Genomic DNA, 22,048 nt, shown 5'->3' with positions numbered 1-22,048 from the left:
CTGGTGTTATTACAATAGCACTTACATAGTTTAAGATCAAGATTAACCCTGGGATAAAACAGGTCAAATAGGTTCTGCGGTTAATTCGTGTGCGGCCTCAAACTGGCCGCCGACCCCACGTTGGGCACCGCCGTCCCAGGACGCGTGAACACGGGGCTGCGGTTCCGCTCTGCTCCAGCAGGGGGCGCTGCCGTCGCCGGTTTGGGTGGCAGTGAACGGGTCCAGCTGAGTCAGGATGAAGTTGTGAAACCTGTGAAACCACCGCGGAGTCAGTGAAGTCCACAAACGTCACATGAGAGCTCCCGGAACTCCTCCAGCTCTGGAGCGCGTCGCTGCCGTGTCCGGTGTAGACGGCGCCGACGACGAGCTGCGCTTCACACCTCATGTCGGTACGTGGGACACGCGTTAACACTGGCTTCAACCCGCTGTAATAGGAGTCTTACGAGGCTCGGTGCGTAACGTTACGTAACGCTTATAATTATACTGTACTGTCGTGATACTGCAAAGCTATTCATCAAAACTGATTTTTTTGATGTTGCGTTCGCCGCGTGATTGTACAAAGTTAAGCGACGCACGCGCAGCTTGGATCCGTGTCTATAAAACAGCGGCTGATTTATATTTTTCCTTGATTTCAAATATAACCGCGCTGCAGACTGAAGCGAAAGCGAAGCCGCCGGGACTTACTTTTCATTGAGACTTGATCACAGTAACAACCCGCAGTCTGGTGCGGGGCCATCAGGCCGGCATTGTTGCGGGGCCCGAGGCGGGGCTTCGCTGGTAAGTGAGAACCTGGCGGGGCCGAGTGCGGGAGACCACGTACCCGGTGACCCCGGCTTCTTGAGCACAAGGACAATGCTGGGGGGCAAATTGCTCCGAGGCTAAGTATAGCATGAATACAAGTAAATCAGCAGAAAGCAGTGGCTCCCCTCTGTGACAATGGAGGCATGTCCCGCTGGGGTGGATAGCAATCCCAATGAAGACCCAGGTAACAGCCTTTTAAAAGCTGTAATTGCTCGGCTGTAAATGGGGAGGCCGCGAACAATAACAGAGCCACAATTTCCTGTAATGCTGGAATTATTTCTTTACAAGACGCTTTTACGCCGCTACGGACAAACAAAGGGAGCCGGTAATTAGTCGGCGCCGCTTCTAACCCCGGCTTACACAAATACGGCACGCGCGTCCTTTAAACGGGCAACACGAGCTCATTCTTTTAGTTTAAAAGACACAGAGAACATGAGGGGCCCGCCAGGTTCTTTTTTCTTGTTGTCTTGAAACAGTCAGACGCAGTTTATCGTGGCCGGCCTGCTGGAATTATACAAGCAGAGTCTGGACCCTGAGCTCACAGCTCGGTCCTGATGATGATGATCATGATGATAATGAGCGTGTAGACAGCTCTCCATCCCCCCCCCCCCCCCCCCCCCCCCCCCCACAGGAGTCGAGCTGGTGCTGAGTGTCATTATGAGATGTCGTCTCCCAGCGCCTCCTTCGTGGAAATCAAGTTCGAAGACATTGTCTTCTTCGAGAACTGTGGCGGCGGCAGCTTCGGCAGCGTGTACCGAGCCAGGTGGATCTCCAAGGACAAAGAGGTGGCCGTGAAAAAGCTGCTCAAGATCGAAAACGAGGTAGGAGTCATAATTGCCCCGCTTTTCATATACTTTTTAATTGTCAGTGTAGTAATCATTTTAATTGCTCCGCTATTCAGTGGGACGTGACTTCTCTACCCATCATTCATGCTCCCATTCTCCCCCACTGTTAGCAATGAGCTGCAGAGGAAACCTCACAGGAAAGAATGAAGAATGTATTTGGCCCAATTACAACAGGGAATCTTCCTAAAAGCCTTTAGAAGCTCAGGCCCATTGTTTTAGAGACACAAAAAGAATTATCTTATCTGAAATCTTTTCAGGGGGATTGTTTTACATTTATTGGACCGTGATACGATATTCAGGAGCGTATTCACCGGGTCTTTTAGGAAATTGAAAAGATCACAGATACTCATTCAGCTTCACTCAAGTGTCGGAGAGACGAGTGTTCAGCTCAAATAACAATGTAATCTTTTCATTTTCGTCTAATTGTTCATTTGATTATAGTGTGTGGCTACAATTAAATGAGTTCGTTTCGTCAGGTTACTGTTCTTCTCTGGTGACACGCGGACGACTATAAATCTCATTTCAGCACATGAGGATGAAAGTAACACTGCTGCTGCTTCTTTCTGCTCAGGCTGAAATCCTCAGCGTCCTCAGCCACCGCAACATCATCCAGTTCTACGGAGCCATCGTTGAGGCGCCGAACTATGGGATTGTCACCGGTGAGTCTCCCTCTATTACGCAGTGACGAGCACAGAGACTGGGCTGTTGACACCAGTTGCACAGACTGCACAACAATGGGCGCTGCAGCGGTTTCTATGGGAGCGTTGGTGGAGGCTTCAGGAAGCGGGCGCATTGATGGACGAGTCTGTGACTGGGGCGCTACACAACCATGGGAACCATAACCCCCCCCACCCCCCCTCGGACCCCGAACAGAGACTTCCACCCGCTTTCACCGCGTGGACAACACAACACACAGCGTCCGACGCTCCCTTTGATTGACTCGCTCCTCGCAGCCCTCGACGGCGGCTGCATTCCATTCTCGGAAAAGGCGCTTTGATGCGAGCGGCGTTATTACACTGAGTGTATTCAAACGCCGTAACAAGGAGAGATAGATGTAATCAGAAATAACAGCGGCCCAACACAAACGCAGCAGAGTGAGACGGACTTTATGCCACAGACACGGGGGAGTTTATGCAAGTGTGTGAACGCAAATAATCACTGTTTTCCTTCAGTACATTTAAATAGAGTGTGTTATTTAGCAGAAGCAAACAACAACAAACAACAGAGGGTTGATATAAAACATACAGTGCGCTCACTCTGCCTTTTTCAACACTATGTTTTACTGGAAGTGGAGATCGGACATGAACGAGAGCAAACTTTATGTGTAGCCTTGGATTTAAACACTGTGCCAAAGAAAAGTGACAACAACCCGCGCACAACAATGTAAAGTCAGACGACCGGGTGACGGTTCTGTTGTCAAGGAGCAGAATCTAATTAACACCAGATACACGGAGCGTGTTTACGACCCCCCCCCCCGACTTCTCCGTGTCCACATTCATCCGTTATAAATCCTCCGTCTGTTGACACACGCCGCGTTCTCTATCTGAGCGCTCCGCTGTGTGACAATATCTGCGGCGGCGCCATAAGCGCGAACGTAATAAACCCCCCCGACGACTTCTGCGCGAGCTCGCTCACTCTGTGCAGGGTGGATATTAAGGTTCAAAGTGCAGAGCCCGGCGTGTGAACTGGCTCGACTTCACCGTGGCTGCAGAAACCGGCCCGCAGCACCTGCACAAGCAGAAGACAATAAACAGAGGAGAAAAGCAAACCTGCGTGATTCATGGTTATTAGTTGCTTGCCTGTGCGTGTTGACATTAGTGTATTGGGAGATGATTAGGTTATTATACATAAACAGAGGTTTCCTGCTGTTGTAGTTAGTGATAGATAATAGAGAGGCCCTTCACAGGGAAGAACACTGGTAGCAAATATGTTGAGCTGCCTGTTCTGTCTTTCATTTTCATGTTTCCAGTTCCTTCTAAGAAATGTTAATGGGTTTACACAAGTCTACATGGCTTTTTAACACTGTGGCCCATTATACATATATGTAGCATGAAAAGAAGCTGGAGGGAACATGACTCAGCTACTTTTTATACACTGTGATAAATGGAGGTCGACTCACTGTCAGCAGCGATCGTGCCTCAGGTGTTTAATGAAAAGCCTCGAGGGAGATGTTGTGAAGACGTTTTACCAGAACTCACCTTCACACTTTGCTTCATTTCGTCCTCGCGACTCCAGGCTGAAACAGGAGACGCCGCCTGTCGCTTGTGCTGATACAACCGTAGAAACGCGCAGCGACAGCAGAATATTTTGGCCAGAATCAACTCATGAACCTGCAAACTTTCCTACAAACAAGCAGCGCGAGACGATCTGAGTAGAGATAAGAACACGCTGCTGCGTATAAATAAACCTTGTCACAGGTTTTCTTCATCTTCCTGTTTATTTTCGTGTTCCTGTGAAAATGCATGACCATATTCATAATAGTAAAACTAAAATGTGTTTTTGCACAGAGTACGCGAGCGGGGGCTCGTTGTACGACTACCTGTCCAGCGCCGAGAGTGAGGAGATGGACATAGGGCAGATCATGACATGGGCTGCAGAGATTGCGAGAGGTAAGTATCAATGAACAGCTGATCACAGCATTAGATGAGACCTGAAACAGTCTCAGTCTCAGTTGTGTATGCGGCCATGTTTACAGTACTGAACTGTTTTGTGCACATTTTTAAACGGGATCGGGTCTAATGTGTATTTCCTTCTCAGGGATGCACTATTTACACTCAGAGGCCCCTGTTAAGGTGATCCACAGAGACCTGAAGTCCAGGAATGGTAACTGATTCAGTGTGTTACCTTTATTTAGAGTGTATATTATAAGGATGTGCTTTGACTAACTGTTAAAAATCTCTTTTTCCTATCAGTTGTTTTATCAGCAGATAAAGTTCTCAAGGTAAGTTATATTATTAAGCTCGATCACACAGCACTGCACAATGAGCCAAATTCCATGCAGATGCCATTTTATATCTTATAACATCTATATCTATGTTTGTACTTGCACTTTATTCAACTGCAGTATGTGGACACAAGAGGGCAGTGACTAACTTAGCATGTGCACGAAACCGCTGACGGCGTCACTCAAAGAGACGAAAACCCATTAAACCCGTGTTACGAGCAACCACATGCTGTATTAGATGCACTGCAGTGAGAAATGTGATCATGAGGCAGTAGAAATCCACATTTGGATCATCTGCTAACACTAGAATCACGTGTGCTGCTTTTGAATTCCGCTCACACGTCTGCAGATTTGTGATTTCGGGGCGTCGAAGTTCTTGACCCACACGACACACATGTCCTTGGTGGGCACGTTTCCCTGGATGGCTCCAGAAGTGATCCAGAGCCTGCCCGTGTCCGAGACCTGCGACACCTTCTCCTATGGTGTGGTGAGTGACTGATCTGAGCTACAGGTTTGTGTCTGTGTTGGATTGTCTGCTTAAGTGGACAATAGGAGGGACTCTGACCATTGCAGGACCACAGGTGCTTCAAAACGTCCCCTCTTTTGTGAATTTGCTGCCTAAAGACATGTGGAAGCCCTTTTCAAAAACAATCCAGCTTCAATCTGGAAACAATCTGAGCCTCTTCAGCGCCATGTAGAACGTAGGGAAGCGACAGGCAGCGCGTGTGATTGCATAGGATGAGCCCAGTGCCAGAGGAAACGCGCAATGATTGCACATTTACGGGGAACAGATTTCTGTGCTAACACACAGACGCGTGATGAGGCAGCGCTGGTTAATGTTTACGTTGTGTAATTGTTGGACAACAGCACATACCTCCTGTTACATACACATTTCCATACTGATTATGGACGTGCGCTGCGTAATGGTGCTGTGTTTACTGACCTTCCTGCCTCCGGTGACAGGTGCTCTGGGAAATGCTCACCCGTGAGATCCCGTTTAAAGGCCTGGAGGGTCTACAGGTGGCCTGGCTCGTGGTGGAGAAAAATGAGGTAAGCCGCGCCGGCGTCCGCATCGTTAACCCCCCGGGGGCGTCCTTCCCACCGGCTGCATGTGTTTCAGAGGCTGACCATCCCCAGCGCCTGTCCCGCCAGCTTCGCCGAGCTCATGAGGAAGTGCTGGGCGGTCGAGCCGAAGGTGAGTTAGCGGCAGAGTTATTATATATATGTAGTCATTGGATGGGATGGTCACCTGATGCCTTCGTCCCGGGTTCAGGAGAGGCCGGTGTTCAAGCAGATCCTCAGCACGCTGGAGTCCATGTCGAACGACAGCCAACTCCCCCAGCAGTGCAACTCGTTCCTTCACAACAAGGCTGAATGGAGGTAATGCGATCACAGCCGCTCTCCACAGCCACAAAGTGTATTTATAACCCGCCTTTCTTCACCAGTGTACTGCCTCAGCCTAAATGTACCACTGTTTTCAAAGAATGAGGTGGAAATGTAGCTGACGGGAGCCACAGAATACAAAAAGGAACTTGAGTTAGTGCATATAGATCCTTAATAATTACACTGATAGCTACATAAAGGCGTGAAAACCTCCGAAGAATCATCCATCTGGATATACTTCCTCTCTTTACCCATAAGGCCCTAAAAATAATCACCATCTTTTTCAAGTAGAAGTGTTTAATTGGCCTGTATGAGCAGCTGGAGGTTTGGTGATGATCAGCACAGCCTGAGTCTCAGCTGTTACTTTATTCTCTGTCTGCCTCTCTGCTGGGCTTGTCTGTGCTCCGAGGTTTTTCCTCAGAAGTTGCGCTGACGGGAACGTGTCCAGGCAGCCATCTGCAGGTGGAGCAGGTCGCAGTGAAACTTCACGCCGCGGACGTGTGACACAGATAGTGAAAGTGAAAGACGGGGCTCGCGGCGGGGAGGACGGGTTTGCGGCCGAGGTGCAGTAGCCTGAAATGGTGCAAAGCGTAGGCACGGAAGCACAGTGCATGGTCGTAGGGTTCGGATGAAAGAGCGGCCGCTTCATGTTTATACTGGGTTCACGGTGCAAGGATCTAAGGCAGCATAAGACCACAAAGAACTGACGGAGATGCAAATGAGCACTTTAACTTTAGATCAGCGGATTAGTGGAATCACAAGGGAGGCGTGAAAGTTGAAGTCAAGTCAGAGTAAAGCTACAGTGCTTGAAGGCGCCGGAGGTTCTGGGTGGGGTTTGGTTCGGCCTTCCTGCCCGGGATACATGTGTTTATGCAAAGCATTGTTGGGCTTAGCGGGGCCTTCAGCCACACGCTGCACAGCTCCCCCTGCTGGCCAAAACGCGCTATGAACTAATTCTGAGGATCCCATTAAATGCATACGTTTGGTGTCTCTGCGCTGTAGAGCATCCGCCATTTACAATCATGAAAGCATGTCAAGAATAAGCATTTAAATATATACATATACGCAACCAGCCAACGCATCTTCGCTCCTCTCTAAACCGTAGGTGTGAGATCGAGGCCACACTCGACAGGCTCAAGAAGCTGGAGAGAGACCTGAGCACCAAAGAGCAGGAGCTGAAGCAGCGAGAGCGGCGCCTGAAGATGTGGGAGCGCAAGCTCATCGAGCAGTCCAACGCCCCGGTGAGCGCCCGCCGCAGCCTTTCACGCCTCCCGCTTTCATTCAACATTCACTTAATTGAAGTTCAGTGAGTGTGTTTCCTTTCTCCTTTTACTTCTTTCTCCTTTTTCGGGTTATAATTGTCACCTTTTTCTGATTTGTGGGATCAAATGGATGACTTTCTTCCCTGTCTCCTCTATCCTCCCCTGTGTTTTTACACCTTCTCCCCCATCTGTCCCCTGCTCTCCGCCTGTGCCTCCCAGCTCTCCTCACCCGTGGCAAAACAGATAAGCGCTAGGTCGTTCTATCAGTCTGAGACGGAGGAGTCGAACAGTTCGCTGGTGTCGTGTCAGATCACGGCCTCGGGTAACGGGGAGGTGAGCGTGCAGGCCAGGCAGAACTCCTCCAAGTCGAGCTGTGTCAGAGGAGGACACAAAATCAACATGACGCTCGGCGCCGGATGCTTCGCTTGGTCCGACGACAGCGAATAAACCCCCCAAACGTCCGGCGTCGCCACAGTTGAATGTGTCTGACACTCTGATCTCACGTGAAGCATTATTGGTGTATTCCAACGCGCTCAAGTCCACTATTAAAATATACCCCCAAATATTTTTTCCTGCTTTGTTCAACTTATATTCATGAAGCACACCTAGACATGTGGATTAGAACAGCAGCATATTACTGAGCACATTTGAATCCCTCCTATGGATATTATGGAAGTCATTTGCTTTATGCCTAATGCACTGGATGTATAGTGCCATGCTGTGAAGAAAGAGCGACGTAAGCCAGTTGCTTAGAGAAGGCCAGGCTTTTATGATGAAGTGACATTTTGCTGACATTAAGATTGGCCAATTTGTTCTGGATGTGGTGGAGTGCAGTCGTTGAGATGCAGTCTCTTACCGGGATGAGAAAGTACGCGTTCTCCCCCCCTCCGGCTGACCCCGGTTCAGAACAGCAGGAGAGGGACTGCACCGCGCGACAGTCGGCTTCATTCTCTCATTCTCGCGTTTTACTTTTTCCAACACCGGCGTCGCCCCGAGACCGAAAATGAAGAGAAGTGATTATTATTATTAATCGCTAATTGAACAGAGTACCTGCACGTTTTCTTGGCAGTGGTGTTCGGGGGGGGGGCTTCATCCAGGGGAGGGACATGCTTCCCTGAGCACCTCTTGCTTGTTTCCATCCGGTCTCATGAGGGTCTAATCCTCCGTATCCCTGTGTTGTTGCTTGTTAACGTCCTGATGAGCCACTGTTCCTGTTCAACCATTAGCAGGTCGCCTCGTGCCACGGGGCCCTTGACACACGACGTTAGAGACAGAACAATTAACGCAGGCTCCTACCAATATTTACATTCCCCTGGGTGAGACGCAGCCGCCATTACAGGACGTGCAGCTCGTGGTGTGATGCATTTTCCTCCATCTTTGTTTTGTCAATAAATGTGTTTCTTTGACTTTCTTGTCTCGCTCGTGTCTTAAATTGATCCCATTCCTTTTAAACATGCACAAACATCCAACTCTACTGAAAGCTGCTCAATGAGGCTGTCCAACATATCCCTTCACTGGTTGGTTGGTTCGTTGGACCTCTTCTTGCCTGGTTCTTGGCCTGGTTAACTATCACCCATTAGTCCACATGGGGGCAGGATTGTGTGAACTACAGTAAACCCTCCTCTTTGTCTCCAGGCCTTTATGACTAGTTGTGTCCCTAGATGTCAACACAAGCATGACTACACACGTGTGCGACACCGTCCGCTGCCTGATGAGCGATGTGATGTCCCCCCGATGCGTCTTTGCCTTCTGAATTCGCTCACAAAAGGCCCGGCGGCGGCGCACGAGCGCGCGGCAGCGGCCTCCGTTCGCAATCGGACGCCGTGGGAAGCGGGAATGAGGATTGCTCACTCATTTAGTGCATTATTTGCGTCATTATACGCCATCACAATGATGGAATCTTTATTTTGGCCCGCGTGTTTCTGCCTGATTACACCTAATGAGCAAGAGATGATTTATCATTCAAATAGATCGCTTTAGATCCGTCGGATGGACGTTTCCGTTCGCTATAGACCATTAGAGCCAAGTCTTTTTAATCACACAGCAAAGTAATGGCCTCCAAGACGTGAAAAACACCACTATTTTCCATTTAAATAACATTTACCTCAGTCCAGTGGTTTTTACTTTGGCCTGTGTGATGAATAAACACATGATGTCTGCATCCACGTATGGGTTTGTTGTTATATCTATTTGTCATTTGCTTCTGTGCAGTTGCTGCCCACCCTTGACATCTACACCTGGACCGAGGAGCACGTGGTCAGTACCTGTGCATTTACTACAACCAAAAATATATTGAGTCACAGAACAGTCATTGAAATCTGTTCTGTGTCTCTTGTATTCTTTCAGTATTTCTGGATGCAGCAGATATTTGGTGCAGGTCTGTTGAATCACTTTCCTCTGAGGCATCATTACGAGACCAACTTTGAGCAAACTTTGGCACCGACGCACACTTTCCATCTCAGGGGAAGGTTCGTGCGACATGCAGCTCTACGCTGACCTGTTTAAAGCCAATCACATCACCGGGAAGAGGCTGCTGCTGCTCACGGAAAGCGACATGCGGGACATGGGGGTCAAGTCTAAGGGTCACGTCATGCATCTCAAGGCAATGGCAACTTTTCCCCACTCACACCTCATTTTCGAGCCGAAGTCGGCTCCCGCTGTTGATTATGATCACAGCGATTCTCCCGTTGTGTCTTCTCCAGGCTGAAATTGAGAAGCTGACTAACGATTACCTCGGGTTCGTCCACTTCCCACCCTTATTAAAGGTAAGGCCATTCTTCTTGGGCGCTCAGGAAGCTGTGCCGGGGCATCTGCGCCTAATCGAGCCTCTGTTGCGCTGCTCCTTCTTTCAGGATGAGCTGGAAAAGGAGGTGGAAACGAGCAAAACGGTGAATCTGGAGCTGGTGTTCGGGTACCACTGGAAGCCTGGAACCGGGAAATCTGTGAGTCTGCAGTAACACAAGCGCAGGAACACATCCTCCAGCTGATGGAGGTCATCAACGGCCCTGTATATAATAATGTGCATGAATTGTTTTAAAATGTTAACATTAGTTAATTTGGTCTTTTTGCCGTGACTGAATCGGCTCCTTGTCCTCCAGCCTTTGTTCTGAGGATGCATGATGATGGCTGTCACGCTGACCATTGAAGGCATCACCAGACACATATACAAGCAGAGAAATAAACATTTTATTCACAGCCATGTAGCACATCCACCTCGACTTGCTCACAGCCCTTTGTTAGGGTCTCAAACTGGGGAGAAAGGGTGGCTCTTCACTTGCTGTTTGAATTTAATCAAAAATAGCCCATTTAGCCAGAAGTCATTTTCTTTTTAAAAGGCAAACGTTATTTAATCTTTCAGCTGTTCATTGTCCCATCATAAATAGTCCTCTTTCAGTGTGTTCGGCAGGGCTGAAACGAGCCTGCTAATTGCCTCCCATTTCTTCTGACATGTGGTGGTTTAGTGGGTAGAAAACACAGCGGGGAGAAGGAAACAGGAGGCTGAGAAAATGAGAGCTAATTATTTTCCCCTGCCTGGTGTCAGGTTCTGTGTCAGCCTTGTTTTTACAAACTGGAAGGTTTTTTGCACTAAATAAAACAAACCCGCACTGCATTTTTTTTTTTTTTTCCCTTCGCCCCTCTTTGCTGGCGATGTCATGGAAGCAGCTGCACTTCTCAAAGACAAAATGAGGGCCTGCGATTGTGCGGCCACCATCTGACAGCCACTGAGGGTCCCCTACTAATGAGGATATCACCGTGCAGCCAAGTGAAAGGTGCTGAATTATGTATGAGTTGTCATTAGACGCACTTGGGTTCTAGGCATCATTACCAGACATTGTTTCTGCTGGAGTGATTAGACTAGCATGGACCTGGAAGCCCCGGTGCGGCCGTCCAGGGCCGACACCAGGCCAGCGTGGGACCACTGGTGTGTTTCCGAGCCAGAGGCTCGCCGAAGCTTCCCCCTTTGAGCCGTTTCCAGCCCCCCGGGACAATGCAGGGGAGAGAGTGAAGGCTCCTCCGACGAGTGTGTTAGTGCCACTCCTCTGATGTCTTTCTCTGTGATCACCGCACAATGGATTGGCTGTGCCGTGAACCCTGCGCGGTTAAGCGGTGACCTGTGGCTCCGCAGACGGCTCATGGGGGACCGGCGGAGTCATTACTGCTTCGTCAGCATTCAGTATGCGGGAGAAGTGGGATGGGGAATTGTTCCCACTTTTGCCTCCCGGCGCGGATTTGATGCGTGCTGCTCGCAGGAACTAATGAGAAAAAAAATAAATGTAAAACATTAAATAAGGCTTTTTCACCCCTCATCAACCAAAACTGACCCATCTCTTATACCAGGAAATTAAACCAGAGCACACTGGAGTCAAATGAATAAATAATCATCATATGTTTGACAAGGAATATTATAACGTTGGTGTAAAATGAATAATTTATTTCTTTCTCTCTTTAAATGCAACTAAACTGAATTTTATGATAGTGTCCAGTAAATTATGATAGTTTCCATTAGAGTTTTTCAATCTATTCATTCCATGCATTCGATATATTATTATTTTCTGACCTCGTGTAGTTTATAGCTTGTCGCATATTCATGCTATACTTGCTTCCTCCCTCACAGTGAGTCTTTGTCCACTGCCACTGAACAACCTCTAGGTTGTGCTGTTGGTTTATGTACAAAAGTTCCACAAAGAACAGTGAAGTTAATAACTTTTTCACGCGATCAGGTGTTGTTCCACAGTGGATGTACCACAGAACCCACACTTGGTGAACCCGCTATTACCTCTCTTCTTTCAAGGACTGCAAATGGAAAATGTACATGGAGCTTGATGGTGATGACATCGCAGTGACCTACATCAAAGAGGTCGTCTTTAACGCCTATCAGCCCAACGTGGAGGTTTTGCACATGACAAAGGTGTGTAAGAAACAAATTAAATGGCATCTTTAAAACTGGAATGGTGTAATGTTACTATATGTCACTGTCAATGCAGCCACCGTTTGTGATGGATAAATGGATGGTGGGGATGCAGCAGAACCAGAGAGTGGACTACATAGTCAGCTATGAGGTCAGTTAGTTCAGGCCTCGCACCAACAATGCAAACGTACACAGCATCCTAGCATGTGCATTTCATGTTGACACCCAATATCTATTCTATTTCCCCTTTGGCACTTCAGAATGATGTCAAGTCACCAAAGTTTACGAAACACAGCTATCTAATGACGTGGAGTCACAGTGGTGGACAAGACGAGATCAAGACTGTGGAGCTGATTATTGAAACAGCACCAGCCGACATTGACTGGAACCCCAGAGACGGGTCGAACTCTGGTAATTGTTTCATTTTTAGCCTTCCTTGTTCTTGAAGCTGCTGTTCCTACTGATCTTGGTCGCGATTCCTTCTATGAATGTGATCCGATCCCCCGGTTCTCCCTTGCCCTTTTTTTTTTTTTTTTAGATATTGATTTAATGTGGATGCACAACGTACGGATGAGGCAGATGATCAGCCAGAAATCTGTGCAGCCGCCCGCCGCCCGCACCGCCTTCACCAGCTCCGGCGCCCGCACGCTGCCTCAGTTCCTGTCGGCGCACGAAAGCCAGGAGTCCTCTTATGCTGCAGCTGTGCGACGCTCTCCCAGCCGAGTCAACGCGTCCCCCTGGATCGACTCGCGCAGCTCCTCGCCGACTGCCAGCCTGTCGGCCAAGGTCTCCTCGCTCTATTTGGGGTCAAAGGGCAGCAGCCCCTCCAGTACCACTTCGGAGAGCACCTTGGAGAGGGAGCGGGAGCGCCCGCTCAGTGCCGGAGCGGCGCGGGACCGCCCCAGGAATAGTCACTTTGGAAGCAGTCTAACCGTGGGCGGCTGGCAGGCGCGGGGCAACGCGTGGCCCAATGCTAGAGGGGGCTACGCTCATAGTAAAAGCTGCAAAGCCCCACGGCAGCCGGCGAAGCAACGCCCCGTTTACGGTGTCGCGCCACAGAGCCGCCCACCCATCCCAGGTATATGGTCTGTGACAGGAGGCCCCGGCGAGGAGAAGGAGGGGGGCAAGCCCACCGACGGGGGCTGGATCAAGGTGGAGCGGCAGAAAAGAGTACCGCGTCAGGACAATAAACAGGTCAGAGGTCGAGCGAGGAGGAGCGGCAGGGGAGGGCGTGGAGCTGGAGCAAGAACTTAATGTGGGCCACATATCAGTAGTCACTGATACGATTAAAGCGGATGTAAGATAACTCCATTGTGTATATACCTTATAACCATACGGTTGTAATTTAAAGAACTAGCTGTGGTTATATATATATATATATATATATATATATATAAATGAAAAATACCCAGGATGTATTTATCATTATTAAAAATAATAAGCTCGTTCCTTGTCTTGTCCTCTTCACTACACATGAAGTCCATCACATTGTTGTATATAAAAATGTTACTGTATTTTCCAGTTCACTTTCCAAGTAATAAAAAACAATAATGTGATTCATGGTTAAATTGTTATTCCTTTCATTCTATGCGTGGTGTGTAGTAGTAGTGTTATAGAACCGTGTATGACCAACTTGTAAAGTCAGTGTCATCTTCAATTTGGGATCCTCTGATTTTTTCCTTTATGCATCTAATTCTTCAAACATTGCAGAAAAGACATATTTTGCTTTTAGTTTTGCAAATAAATCTTTCCTCTAAATTCTACAAAACTCTTTGTCCACCAAAATCTAATCCACATAGATGACGTCCTGTCAACTGTGTCCAAGGCTGCAGCACATGTGAACACGCGATTTCTACATCTTGTGTGTGTGTGTGTAGAGGTTCAAAGGCTGCAAAGTTGGAAGAGAGTCAACGTTTTACCCGCCTTGTATGCAAATGAGGAAATAAAAAACTCGCGCCAATGAAAAGTACATGGAAGACGCATGGGTTTTATTTTCTAAATGCGGCATATATTAGTACGTTTTGTATGTTAACCTATCTAAATACACAAATAAATATACTCACTAATGGGTTGCTGATATTCATTTAGCCCATATGGTTTACCAGAGTATTTTATTTTGTTAAGACAACCAAAGTACATTTTATGCAGCTTCAAGGACTTTCCGGTGGCGCGGGAAACGAACAGCGTGTAGGACGCGCAGCTGCAGGACCTTCGTTGTTCGCTGCGGAGCTGCTTCCACAGGACGTTGTACAAGAACAGCATTACAAGAAAAATGCCGCGCGCTCGCTCCAAGGTAAGAAAATGCACATTATTTGAAAAAAAATGGCGTTTATGCAGCTTTGGCTTTACCAAGGCTATCGTTATAATAGTAGAAAGTGCAGTTATGACCGCATTGTAAGAGTTTCGTCACCATATTAACTTACCGTTACATACCGTGTAATAGCTGGTAAACTAAAAATAATGAGTGTAAAGTTAGACCAAGCATTTGTAATCAAATGCTAAGCTACTCATTTTACCAATTTAATTGGGTTTTCATTAACCTTTACAGTAATTACATTAAAATGGGCCTGACCCAGTTACCTACAGCATGGTATGGCACAGGGGTGTGCCATACCATGCTGCCAAAGGCTGCAACGGAAACATCAGTCCATCAAACAGTGTTTGCATTACTCTGCAGTCTTTGGATACTCTAACATTTTCTAACACCACTTATTGTTATTTGCAGCTTGAAAAGAAAGAAATCCAACTAGATTTGCAGTAATAAAATAATAGTTTCCTGCTATGTATTTCTGTAGTTATTCCATCTGTGTGGTTTTAAATACAACAATTTGTGACCAACCTTGACGTTGTTGTATATATAAATCAAAGACATACTTGTTTTTCTTTATAGAAACTGGCAGTCCAGCCTTCAACCACCAGGATGAGTCTGAGGAGCTTTCGCAGTGTCCCACTGGTTCCCATGGAGACGTCCTCGTCTTCTTCTGCTTCTTCTGACGACAGCTGCGACAGCTTTGGCTCTGATGGAGGCTTTGCTAATACGGTAACAATACAACAGCAAGCCTCACCTTACATATAATAGGATATCTAATGGTGACTCCTTGCTGTAGTGGCTGCTACTAATGATTGTGTGCTTTCTGTTCAGAGGGGCAACTTGAGACAGACCAGGAGGATGGTGGAGAAACCAAAGGTGTCTGAAGCAACATCAGAAGAAGACACATGCAGCGGGTTTGAGGAGACTGCGATTCGCAGTCAGATGAAAGCCATGGTAAGAAATTAAAAACTACAACATGTTTTATGACTTTCACACAGAGCTATTTATTGATACATTATTTTTAATTTTAAAGAAAGTAGACTCTGAGCCACCGAGGCGAGGCCGCAGGTCCAATGTCCTGAAGGTTGCGTTAACATTCCCCACTAAGAAGACTGGCACGAAGAGGCCTGCATCGGAACCACTCCCTCAACCTAAAGTAGAGGACTCAGACTGCGAGGAAGAGGAAAACTTCATCAGCAAAAGGGCACTGAACATTAAGGAGAACAAAGAAATGGTACGGTTTGTTTTCATGTCAGATGCAGCATTTCTGAACTGTGGCGGGAGATTTCCATTCTTATTTCATGAATTTGTTTCACTTTGTATTGTCAGCTTGCAAAACTCATGGCTGAGCTACACAAAATACCGGGAATCTTCCCTGGGAGGATGGCGATGTCCGCTATGGTAATTAAATTCAAAGATTGCCAGATATAGAATTGCTGTTGGATACAGTGTCCCATTCTAGGTCCTAACCAGTGTTATCTGGACCTCTTCAGCCTCGACAGGCACCTCGGCGGCCCATGAAACCCCCGGTGGCTTGCAGGAGGAACCCGGAACGCTGTTCTCGTCCCCATACGCGGTCCCGCAGTATGGTGGACGGACCCCCCAGCCCGACTCCCGAAGAGGAACCCGAGGATAAGTTCAGCCTGGTTCGCAGAAGCCGTTACTACGAGGAAGACGATGAGCCAGTAAGTTCCATCACACGAAAATCACACTAATTTCTCACTCATTTCTACTGGTGTGCATTAATTCCGTTCTATAAAACGTGCATTGTTTTGTGCAGCCTCGCCGGCGCTCTTACAGTGGTGCCAAGGCCATCCCTCATGTGGTGCGTCCTGTGGAGGACATCACAGAGGCAGAGCTGCAGCACATCTGCCACAACGTGCGGGAGAAAGTGTACAACAGCTCCACTGTACGTTCCCCACTCGCTGTATTGCTGGACAGATCTGTTCTCGCGCATGTTTTGATCTTTTTGTTAATTGAACCTCTTTTCCTTCTCTCAGGGATCCACCTGCCACCAGTGCCGCCAGAAAACAACCGACACAAAGACTAACTGTCGTAATCCAGAGTGTGTCGGCGTGAGGGGTCAGTTCTGTGGCCCCTGTCTCCGCAACCGCTATGGAGAGGAGGTCCGAGACGCCCTGCTGAATCCGGTGGGTTCTCGAATGTGGAGACTGTTTTAACACGCGATCACATGTACATTGGACGATTGACTAATTTTCGTCTCATTGTCAGGAGTGGCATTGTCCGCCATGCAGAGGGATCTGCAACTGCAGCTTCTGTCGCGCCAGAGAAGGTCGCTGTGCCACGGGGGTGTTGGTTTACCTGGCCAAATATCACGGCTTTGATAACGTCCACTCCTATCTGAAAAGGTGACGGCAAGCCTAAGAATGGAGGCTGCAAAATATCTGTAACGGACTTTGTTTAACAATAAGGTTTTTATCTCTTCAGCCTGAAGAAGGAGTTGGCGGAGAGCAGCCAGTGAAGTGAGGAGGACGCCGCTGATCCTGGACCCGACTGACATGCACCACGACCACACTCACTTCAGCCATTTGTACTGTTTTGATTTTTCTTCCTGCTAGATTTCTAGGACTTGTTGAGCAATCAGACTGAGGCACAACACAGCCACTTCACACATACCTTCCAGCATGTTCTCAAGAGCAGAGCCCTTAAATTAAGGCTCTAATTAAGACATTTACGTTAAGACATAAAAGCTTTGAAATTTACAGTCTGACAAACAGCTTGTTAATATTTGGATGATGATGATGTACATATTTCTTGCACATGTAAAAAATTCTTTCTATAGTTGAATATTTGAATCATCATCCCTGTTGCAAAAATTGTTCTCAAATGGTCTACTGTATTTTTTTTTTACATTGTTTTAAATGTACTTTCTTTTACACAGTCCACATAGATGTGAATCAGGTCTCTGGCACTCCATCGTTGAGCCTTTTTATAAAAGTGTACCCTTTTTTCATTTTCTTTTTCTAAATCTGATAAAGTGGCAAATGTGAATATAAAAAGAGCCAAATGTGTTTTACCTGGGACGTCCTGCAGACGTGGCCCACGATGATCTGCCTGCAGCTGAGGAGGTGCAGGTGTAAAGGGCACAGACTGGGGTCCACTGCCTCTGTGTGATATACTACAGCGCCTGGTTAAATATCCCTCATTAGATAACTGTCACTAATGGTGTGGAAACAATTAGCACACTCTAATGGGAATCTCATACCTGTAAATCATTTTATCCCGGTAAAGCACATTCTCGCTCTGCTCCAGTCTCTTTGGCTCATTTTCTGCCTTACGCTGTTAAGTAGAAATGGTTGAAGGTGCCACTGAAGTGGCAATAGAGTTATGGCCTGCATTTTCCGTTCGCAAGTGTGATACTCTACACAAAATGACATGGAATTAACCTTCGTGCCGTTCATCTTTGAGACGTACTTCATCTGACCTGTGCTAGGACGTACTCTGATTATGTGAGACTGTTTCAAAATAATCAACGCTTGAGATTTCTGCTTTACTGTAACGGCAGGTGGGAACATCTGCTGCGGTGATGTCTGCTTCATGCTCATAGGGTTAACTGTACATTCCTATTAAAGCCTTGATTACCGCAGAATCGTGTTATCACTTGTCTTTGACTTGGCCATCAGTCTGTCTGTGGTAGTGGCAGCTGTAATTACTGTTATTGAAGCATGGAGGAGAAATCCTGAATGCTGAGGTTTACTCATGCTTCTGCAGCCCGTGTTTACAGTGACTTTACATGACTTACAATGCTGACTAAGCTTGTGTTGTTCAGATAGTCAACAATACTAAATCTCTAGGTCTATCACAATTACTGCTTTATGGGGAGGTATGGGTTACTACAGATCGTTGCCTTTATTAGTAAGAGTGCTATAATTGTATATAACCCATAGACATTATATACAAATATCCAAATACTGAAAAATTACAATTTTCTCAAGCCTAATGTGATATATGACAATCAAAACCCAAAGCACAAGCTGCTGCGCCTTTTGTCATAATGAATAAAGCATTAGTAATTCTACCTATTCAGCATTATGAGAGGATTTGTTCCAGTTAAACATCAAGTGGCGACTGCTTGTCACCGACCACAGGGTAATTGTCACGTGTGGTCACACGGGCAGAAATGTGGTGAGAAAAGGCCGTTGGAGTGGCTGGTGGGTTTCAATGGGGGTTGTCTCAGGAATGGGTTCAGTCTGTGTCTTCTTCAGCTGCTGCACCTTCATATTCTCAGTCAAAAGTAATATTTATTAGCTCTGACTTTGGTCATCACCAGTATATGAATGCTAGAAAGTCAGAAAACAGGACCCAAAAGTGTAAATGATCAGGTAAAGACAAGAAGTGGCTTTAGATTTATTAAAGACAAATGCCCATGTCTCGGTATGAGACTTAGGCCATCTGCATTATTGATTAAAGAAATAATTTATTACCTTTAAGGAAATCAACAACAGTTTCTTGAAGCCATTCTCATGTTTTAACGTGGGTTGATTTATAAATCCAAAGAGTAGTTGTTCCTTATCAATCTATAAATAAAGACTTGATTAGTACTGATACAGAAATAGAAAAAAATAACTATTAACACAACAATAAATAACAATGAAAATGCTTAGTCATATTTCGTCAGGAAAAATTCACAGAATAAGCATTTTTTATTACGACAGTCAAGTCTGTTAAAAACATACGTTGATTTGGTCTGTTCCGATAATCGCTTGAGATAATAAATCATCAGTAATACTTCTCCATGTGATGCAAGTCAAGTCATCAAAACACTAATTATGATCAGTGGTGAATTATTCTACAATGGGATTAACATATCTGACAAGAGCAAATCCCAATTAAATCTGGGCTCTATTGCATCAGTCTAATACTCCATGAATAAAATCACCTTCACGTTATTATAGTACACTATATTGTTGCTACATCATAACTTCCAACATACCAGACGTTCTTTTAACCCAGTCCTTTTCTCCTAAAAGAACATTTCACAAACTATTATTAGTATAATAAAGATGCACTTGAAAATACTAGTCCTGTATTAAATACCAATGATCATCCACTTTGGGGTGATGAATATTTAGGGAAGTAATTGTTTACTACGCTCAAGCATTGAGCTGATCTGGTAATCAGGCTATGAAATACAATATTTATTCATTAGAGCAGATTTAATGAGGCCTTGCGGCGCTAATTATGAAAACCAGTGTAGCAGTAAATGAGTAGCGCATGGCGGCGGGCTGTGGGGTACCTGTAAGGAGGGACTCAGGGTTGAAGTGGCCCGTGTGCCATGGCACGCTGAGCAGCAACACGCCGCCTGACCGTGGCCGTCCGGCCCGCGGCCGTTCATCACCGGACCTGCAGACGGGCTGCAGACGGGCCCCGGCGTCCTCGCGCGCCCTCCGCTTCCCCTGCCAGGAAACATAGGATGGACCCCCCCCAAAGCATCCTAATGTCCAGATTATCTGTTTTATCGCTCGTCGACAGGCCCAGGGCTAGAACACAGCGGTGCTTCAGGTGGACGTGCTCGGCGCCGGCGTAACGTCTCGCCGACGTGCTGTCAGCCATAAAACCCAAACGGCGCCGAGCACTTACGCTGCGGCTTCTATTTGTATGCAGGTCTGGAGATATGTGGTAGGATTTCACAGCATAATATGGGTTTTGATTGACTGATATTTTCATTATGGCTGCAGGGTAGCGTGAAGACTGTTAATTTGCCGGAGAGTCCTGCAGGTCTACTGTGATTGTAGTAGAGCCAGAAGAAAAGCTGAATAAATGAAACTCACAGGGCACAATCACAATCTGTGGGTCAAAATCAACTGATTAATTATAATTTAAAATCAATCTGTCAGGCCTCTGTAATAAACACCATTTCAGACTAGCCGCTTAACAACTAGCTCTGCATGGTGCGACTGGGGTACGCCACAAAGAGCCGAGTCATTCCAGAGGATGGGGGCGAACACGTCCGTGCGCCTGATAATCAGATGGGAACAAAACATTACGACTGGGAAGCGGCGTTCCACTCGCTCTCACTACTCTCCGATGCAGCTCGGCGAGACAACTTTGCCCGCGAGATTCTCCCCGCGGCTCCGACCTCCACATCCTGAAGAGTGTAGTGAGGAGAGTGCCGTTAAATGCACAGTGAGTGACTCTGGGTGGCAGGAGGCTTATGACATGTTCCTTTCCTGCCGCTCCAGCCTGCAAAGTGATGGAAACAGCAGTTTGGTCTAGGTGTCAGGGACATTATCAAAGAAAAGGGCTGCCTGCAGTTGCTCCATCTCACAGGAAATTGCCAACTCACCCTAACAAAGGAAGGCATAAGTGCACTTGCTGCTGCCTTCAAGGGGAACGTGATAAGATGACATTATAAATATAGAATTGTTCATGGCGGCGGAGAGGTGGGCACATCAGGCGCTGAACGTGACAGTCCTGTGCTCCGTCTCCAGCCCGTATGGGTTCATCTGCAGCCCAGGCTGCTTCTCATCCTCTTCATACATTTTGCAAATGTGTTTACCATGCAGCTCTTATTGTTGGTATTAACAGCTTTGTATAGCGTTTAAAAGACCTAAAAACTGATCAAAAATATTTCACTTTTATTATTACTCCCCACACTTTTTAAGGCGTCTGAAGAGGGCCTGTAGATTCAATTCAAATGTGCTCCTACAGATTGTAGATTGTAGGGAACACGTTGAGAATGATTAGGGGGATTTTAATTGCAATTATTGTGTAATTTCATTTTTTCCCCCTGAACAAGAGCAAACACACATTTTGAATTTAATAAAACAGTGGCATAATCATTCAAAATAGATGCTGATTATCCGTCAATGCTGCTCATGAATATACGCGACCGTGCTGCGGCGTGAAACGCCACCGCTCCTCATCATGTGGCGGAGCTGAGCCTGCGGATGCGCAGTTCTCCCTCTCGCCTGAAGGGGGAGCTCTAATACAGGCCACTTAACTGCACTTTATCGCGCTTTAACTTTCAACAAGTCTTTACGGGCAGAGGAGAAAGTGAAAACCCACCGGAGCTTGACCTCCCATTTCCCATACGTTTAATCACATAGAATGACACAGAGCACAAAAGGCGCCGCTCCGCAAACCGCAACACAGCCTCGTGACGTCCGCTCGTAAATCACCACGTTTTGGTGTAACTCGCGTCTACACAGACGAGATCCGGTTCAATTCTGTGAAGGGGCCCAGCAGCACACGCGGGCTGAAGGCGGGTGAGGTGGCGGTGGGGGGTAATTATGACCAGGGGAACACAGGGCCGTAATCTGTAAATCTACTCTGCTACTGGTACATTGGATTGATTTTATTGAGATCATACATTATAAATGGGGCATGGAGGAACTTACAGCCTTGAGATGGTGGTGCTCACGTGCTTCATTAATTTTTACTTCATTAACTCTCTCCTTCAGACCCTCGGACGCACGATTCACTGCCGGCCATGAAAGCGGGCCGCGGGCGGACGGCCGAGTCCAGGGCGCCTTTGGGTGGCGTGCGTGAGGTCACGCTGTCAAAGCAGGTCGCTCGCACGTGAAATATACATGACCTCGCGCCACACCGTCCAGTTCTGCACGAGGTGAT

General features: G+C 47.0%; 2 protein-coding genes and 1 long non-coding RNA gene across 4 annotated transcripts; 2 read left to right on the top strand and 1 right to left on the bottom strand.

Moving 5' to 3' along the window:
- The first annotated feature begins 242 nt into the window (after nt 1-242).
- map3k20a (mitogen-activated protein kinase kinase kinase 20a) lies at nt 243-13,700 on the top strand. Of its 2 annotated transcripts, XM_029136707.3 has the most exons (20): nt 244-389; nt 1,433-1,622; nt 2,218-2,305; nt 4,154-4,255; nt 4,404-4,469; nt 4,559-4,587; nt 4,940-5,077; nt 5,554-5,640; nt 5,711-5,785; nt 5,864-5,970; nt 7,079-7,214; nt 9,447-9,491; nt 9,582-9,612; nt 9,698-9,837; nt 9,938-10,000; nt 10,088-10,177; nt 12,028-12,144; nt 12,221-12,295; nt 12,405-12,555; nt 12,683-13,700. In XM_029136707.3, the coding sequence occupies exons 2-20, from the start codon at nt 1,464-1,466 to the stop codon at nt 13,396-13,398; spliced, it is 2,415 nt and encodes an 804-aa protein (XP_028992540.1). In that variant the 5' UTR covers nt 244-389; nt 1,433-1,463; the 3' UTR covers nt 13,399-13,700. The 2 variants fall into 2 exon arrangements, with proteins under 2 accessions (XP_028992541.1, XP_028992540.1); XM_029136708.3 differs by lacking the exons at nt 9,447-9,491; nt 9,582-9,612; nt 9,698-9,837; ... (4 more) ...; nt 12,405-12,555; nt 12,683-13,700 and adding an exon at nt 7,455-8,641 and having other exon boundaries at nt 243-389.
- A 594-nt stretch (nt 13,701-14,294) lies between these two features.
- Nucleotides 14,295-17,722, top strand: cdca7a (cell division cycle associated 7a). Its single transcript, XM_029137788.3, has 10 exons — nt 14,295-14,437; nt 15,035-15,184; nt 15,287-15,409; nt 15,489-15,689; nt 15,785-15,856; nt 15,949-16,140; nt 16,236-16,364; nt 16,456-16,605; nt 16,688-16,824; nt 16,904-17,722. Exons 1-10 carry the CDS (start codon nt 14,417-14,419, stop codon nt 16,935-16,937), a joined length of 1,209 nt encoding a protein of 402 aa, XP_028993621.1. The 5' UTR covers nt 14,295-14,416; the 3' UTR covers nt 16,938-17,722.
- Nucleotides 17,723-17,988: 266 nt separating this feature from the next.
- On the bottom strand, nt 17,989-22,031 carry LOC129603498 (uncharacterized). The gene is made up of 4 exons (XR_008693398.1): nt 19,713-22,031; nt 19,410-19,439; nt 18,901-18,993; nt 17,989-18,756 (listed from the first exon to the last, which is right to left on the bottom strand). It is a non-coding gene; the product is annotated as an uncharacterized LOC129603498 (long non-coding RNA).
- Between the last annotated feature and the right edge of the window lie 17 nt (nt 22,032-22,048).

The sequence above is a fragment of the Betta splendens genome, chromosome 21 (genome assembly GCF_900634795.4).
Source record: "Betta splendens chromosome 21, fBetSpl5.4, whole genome shotgun sequence".
Taxonomy (NCBI): domain Eukaryota; kingdom Metazoa; phylum Chordata; class Actinopteri; order Anabantiformes; family Osphronemidae; genus Betta; species Betta splendens.
This window is presented reverse-complemented; position numbering and strand designations above follow the sequence as displayed.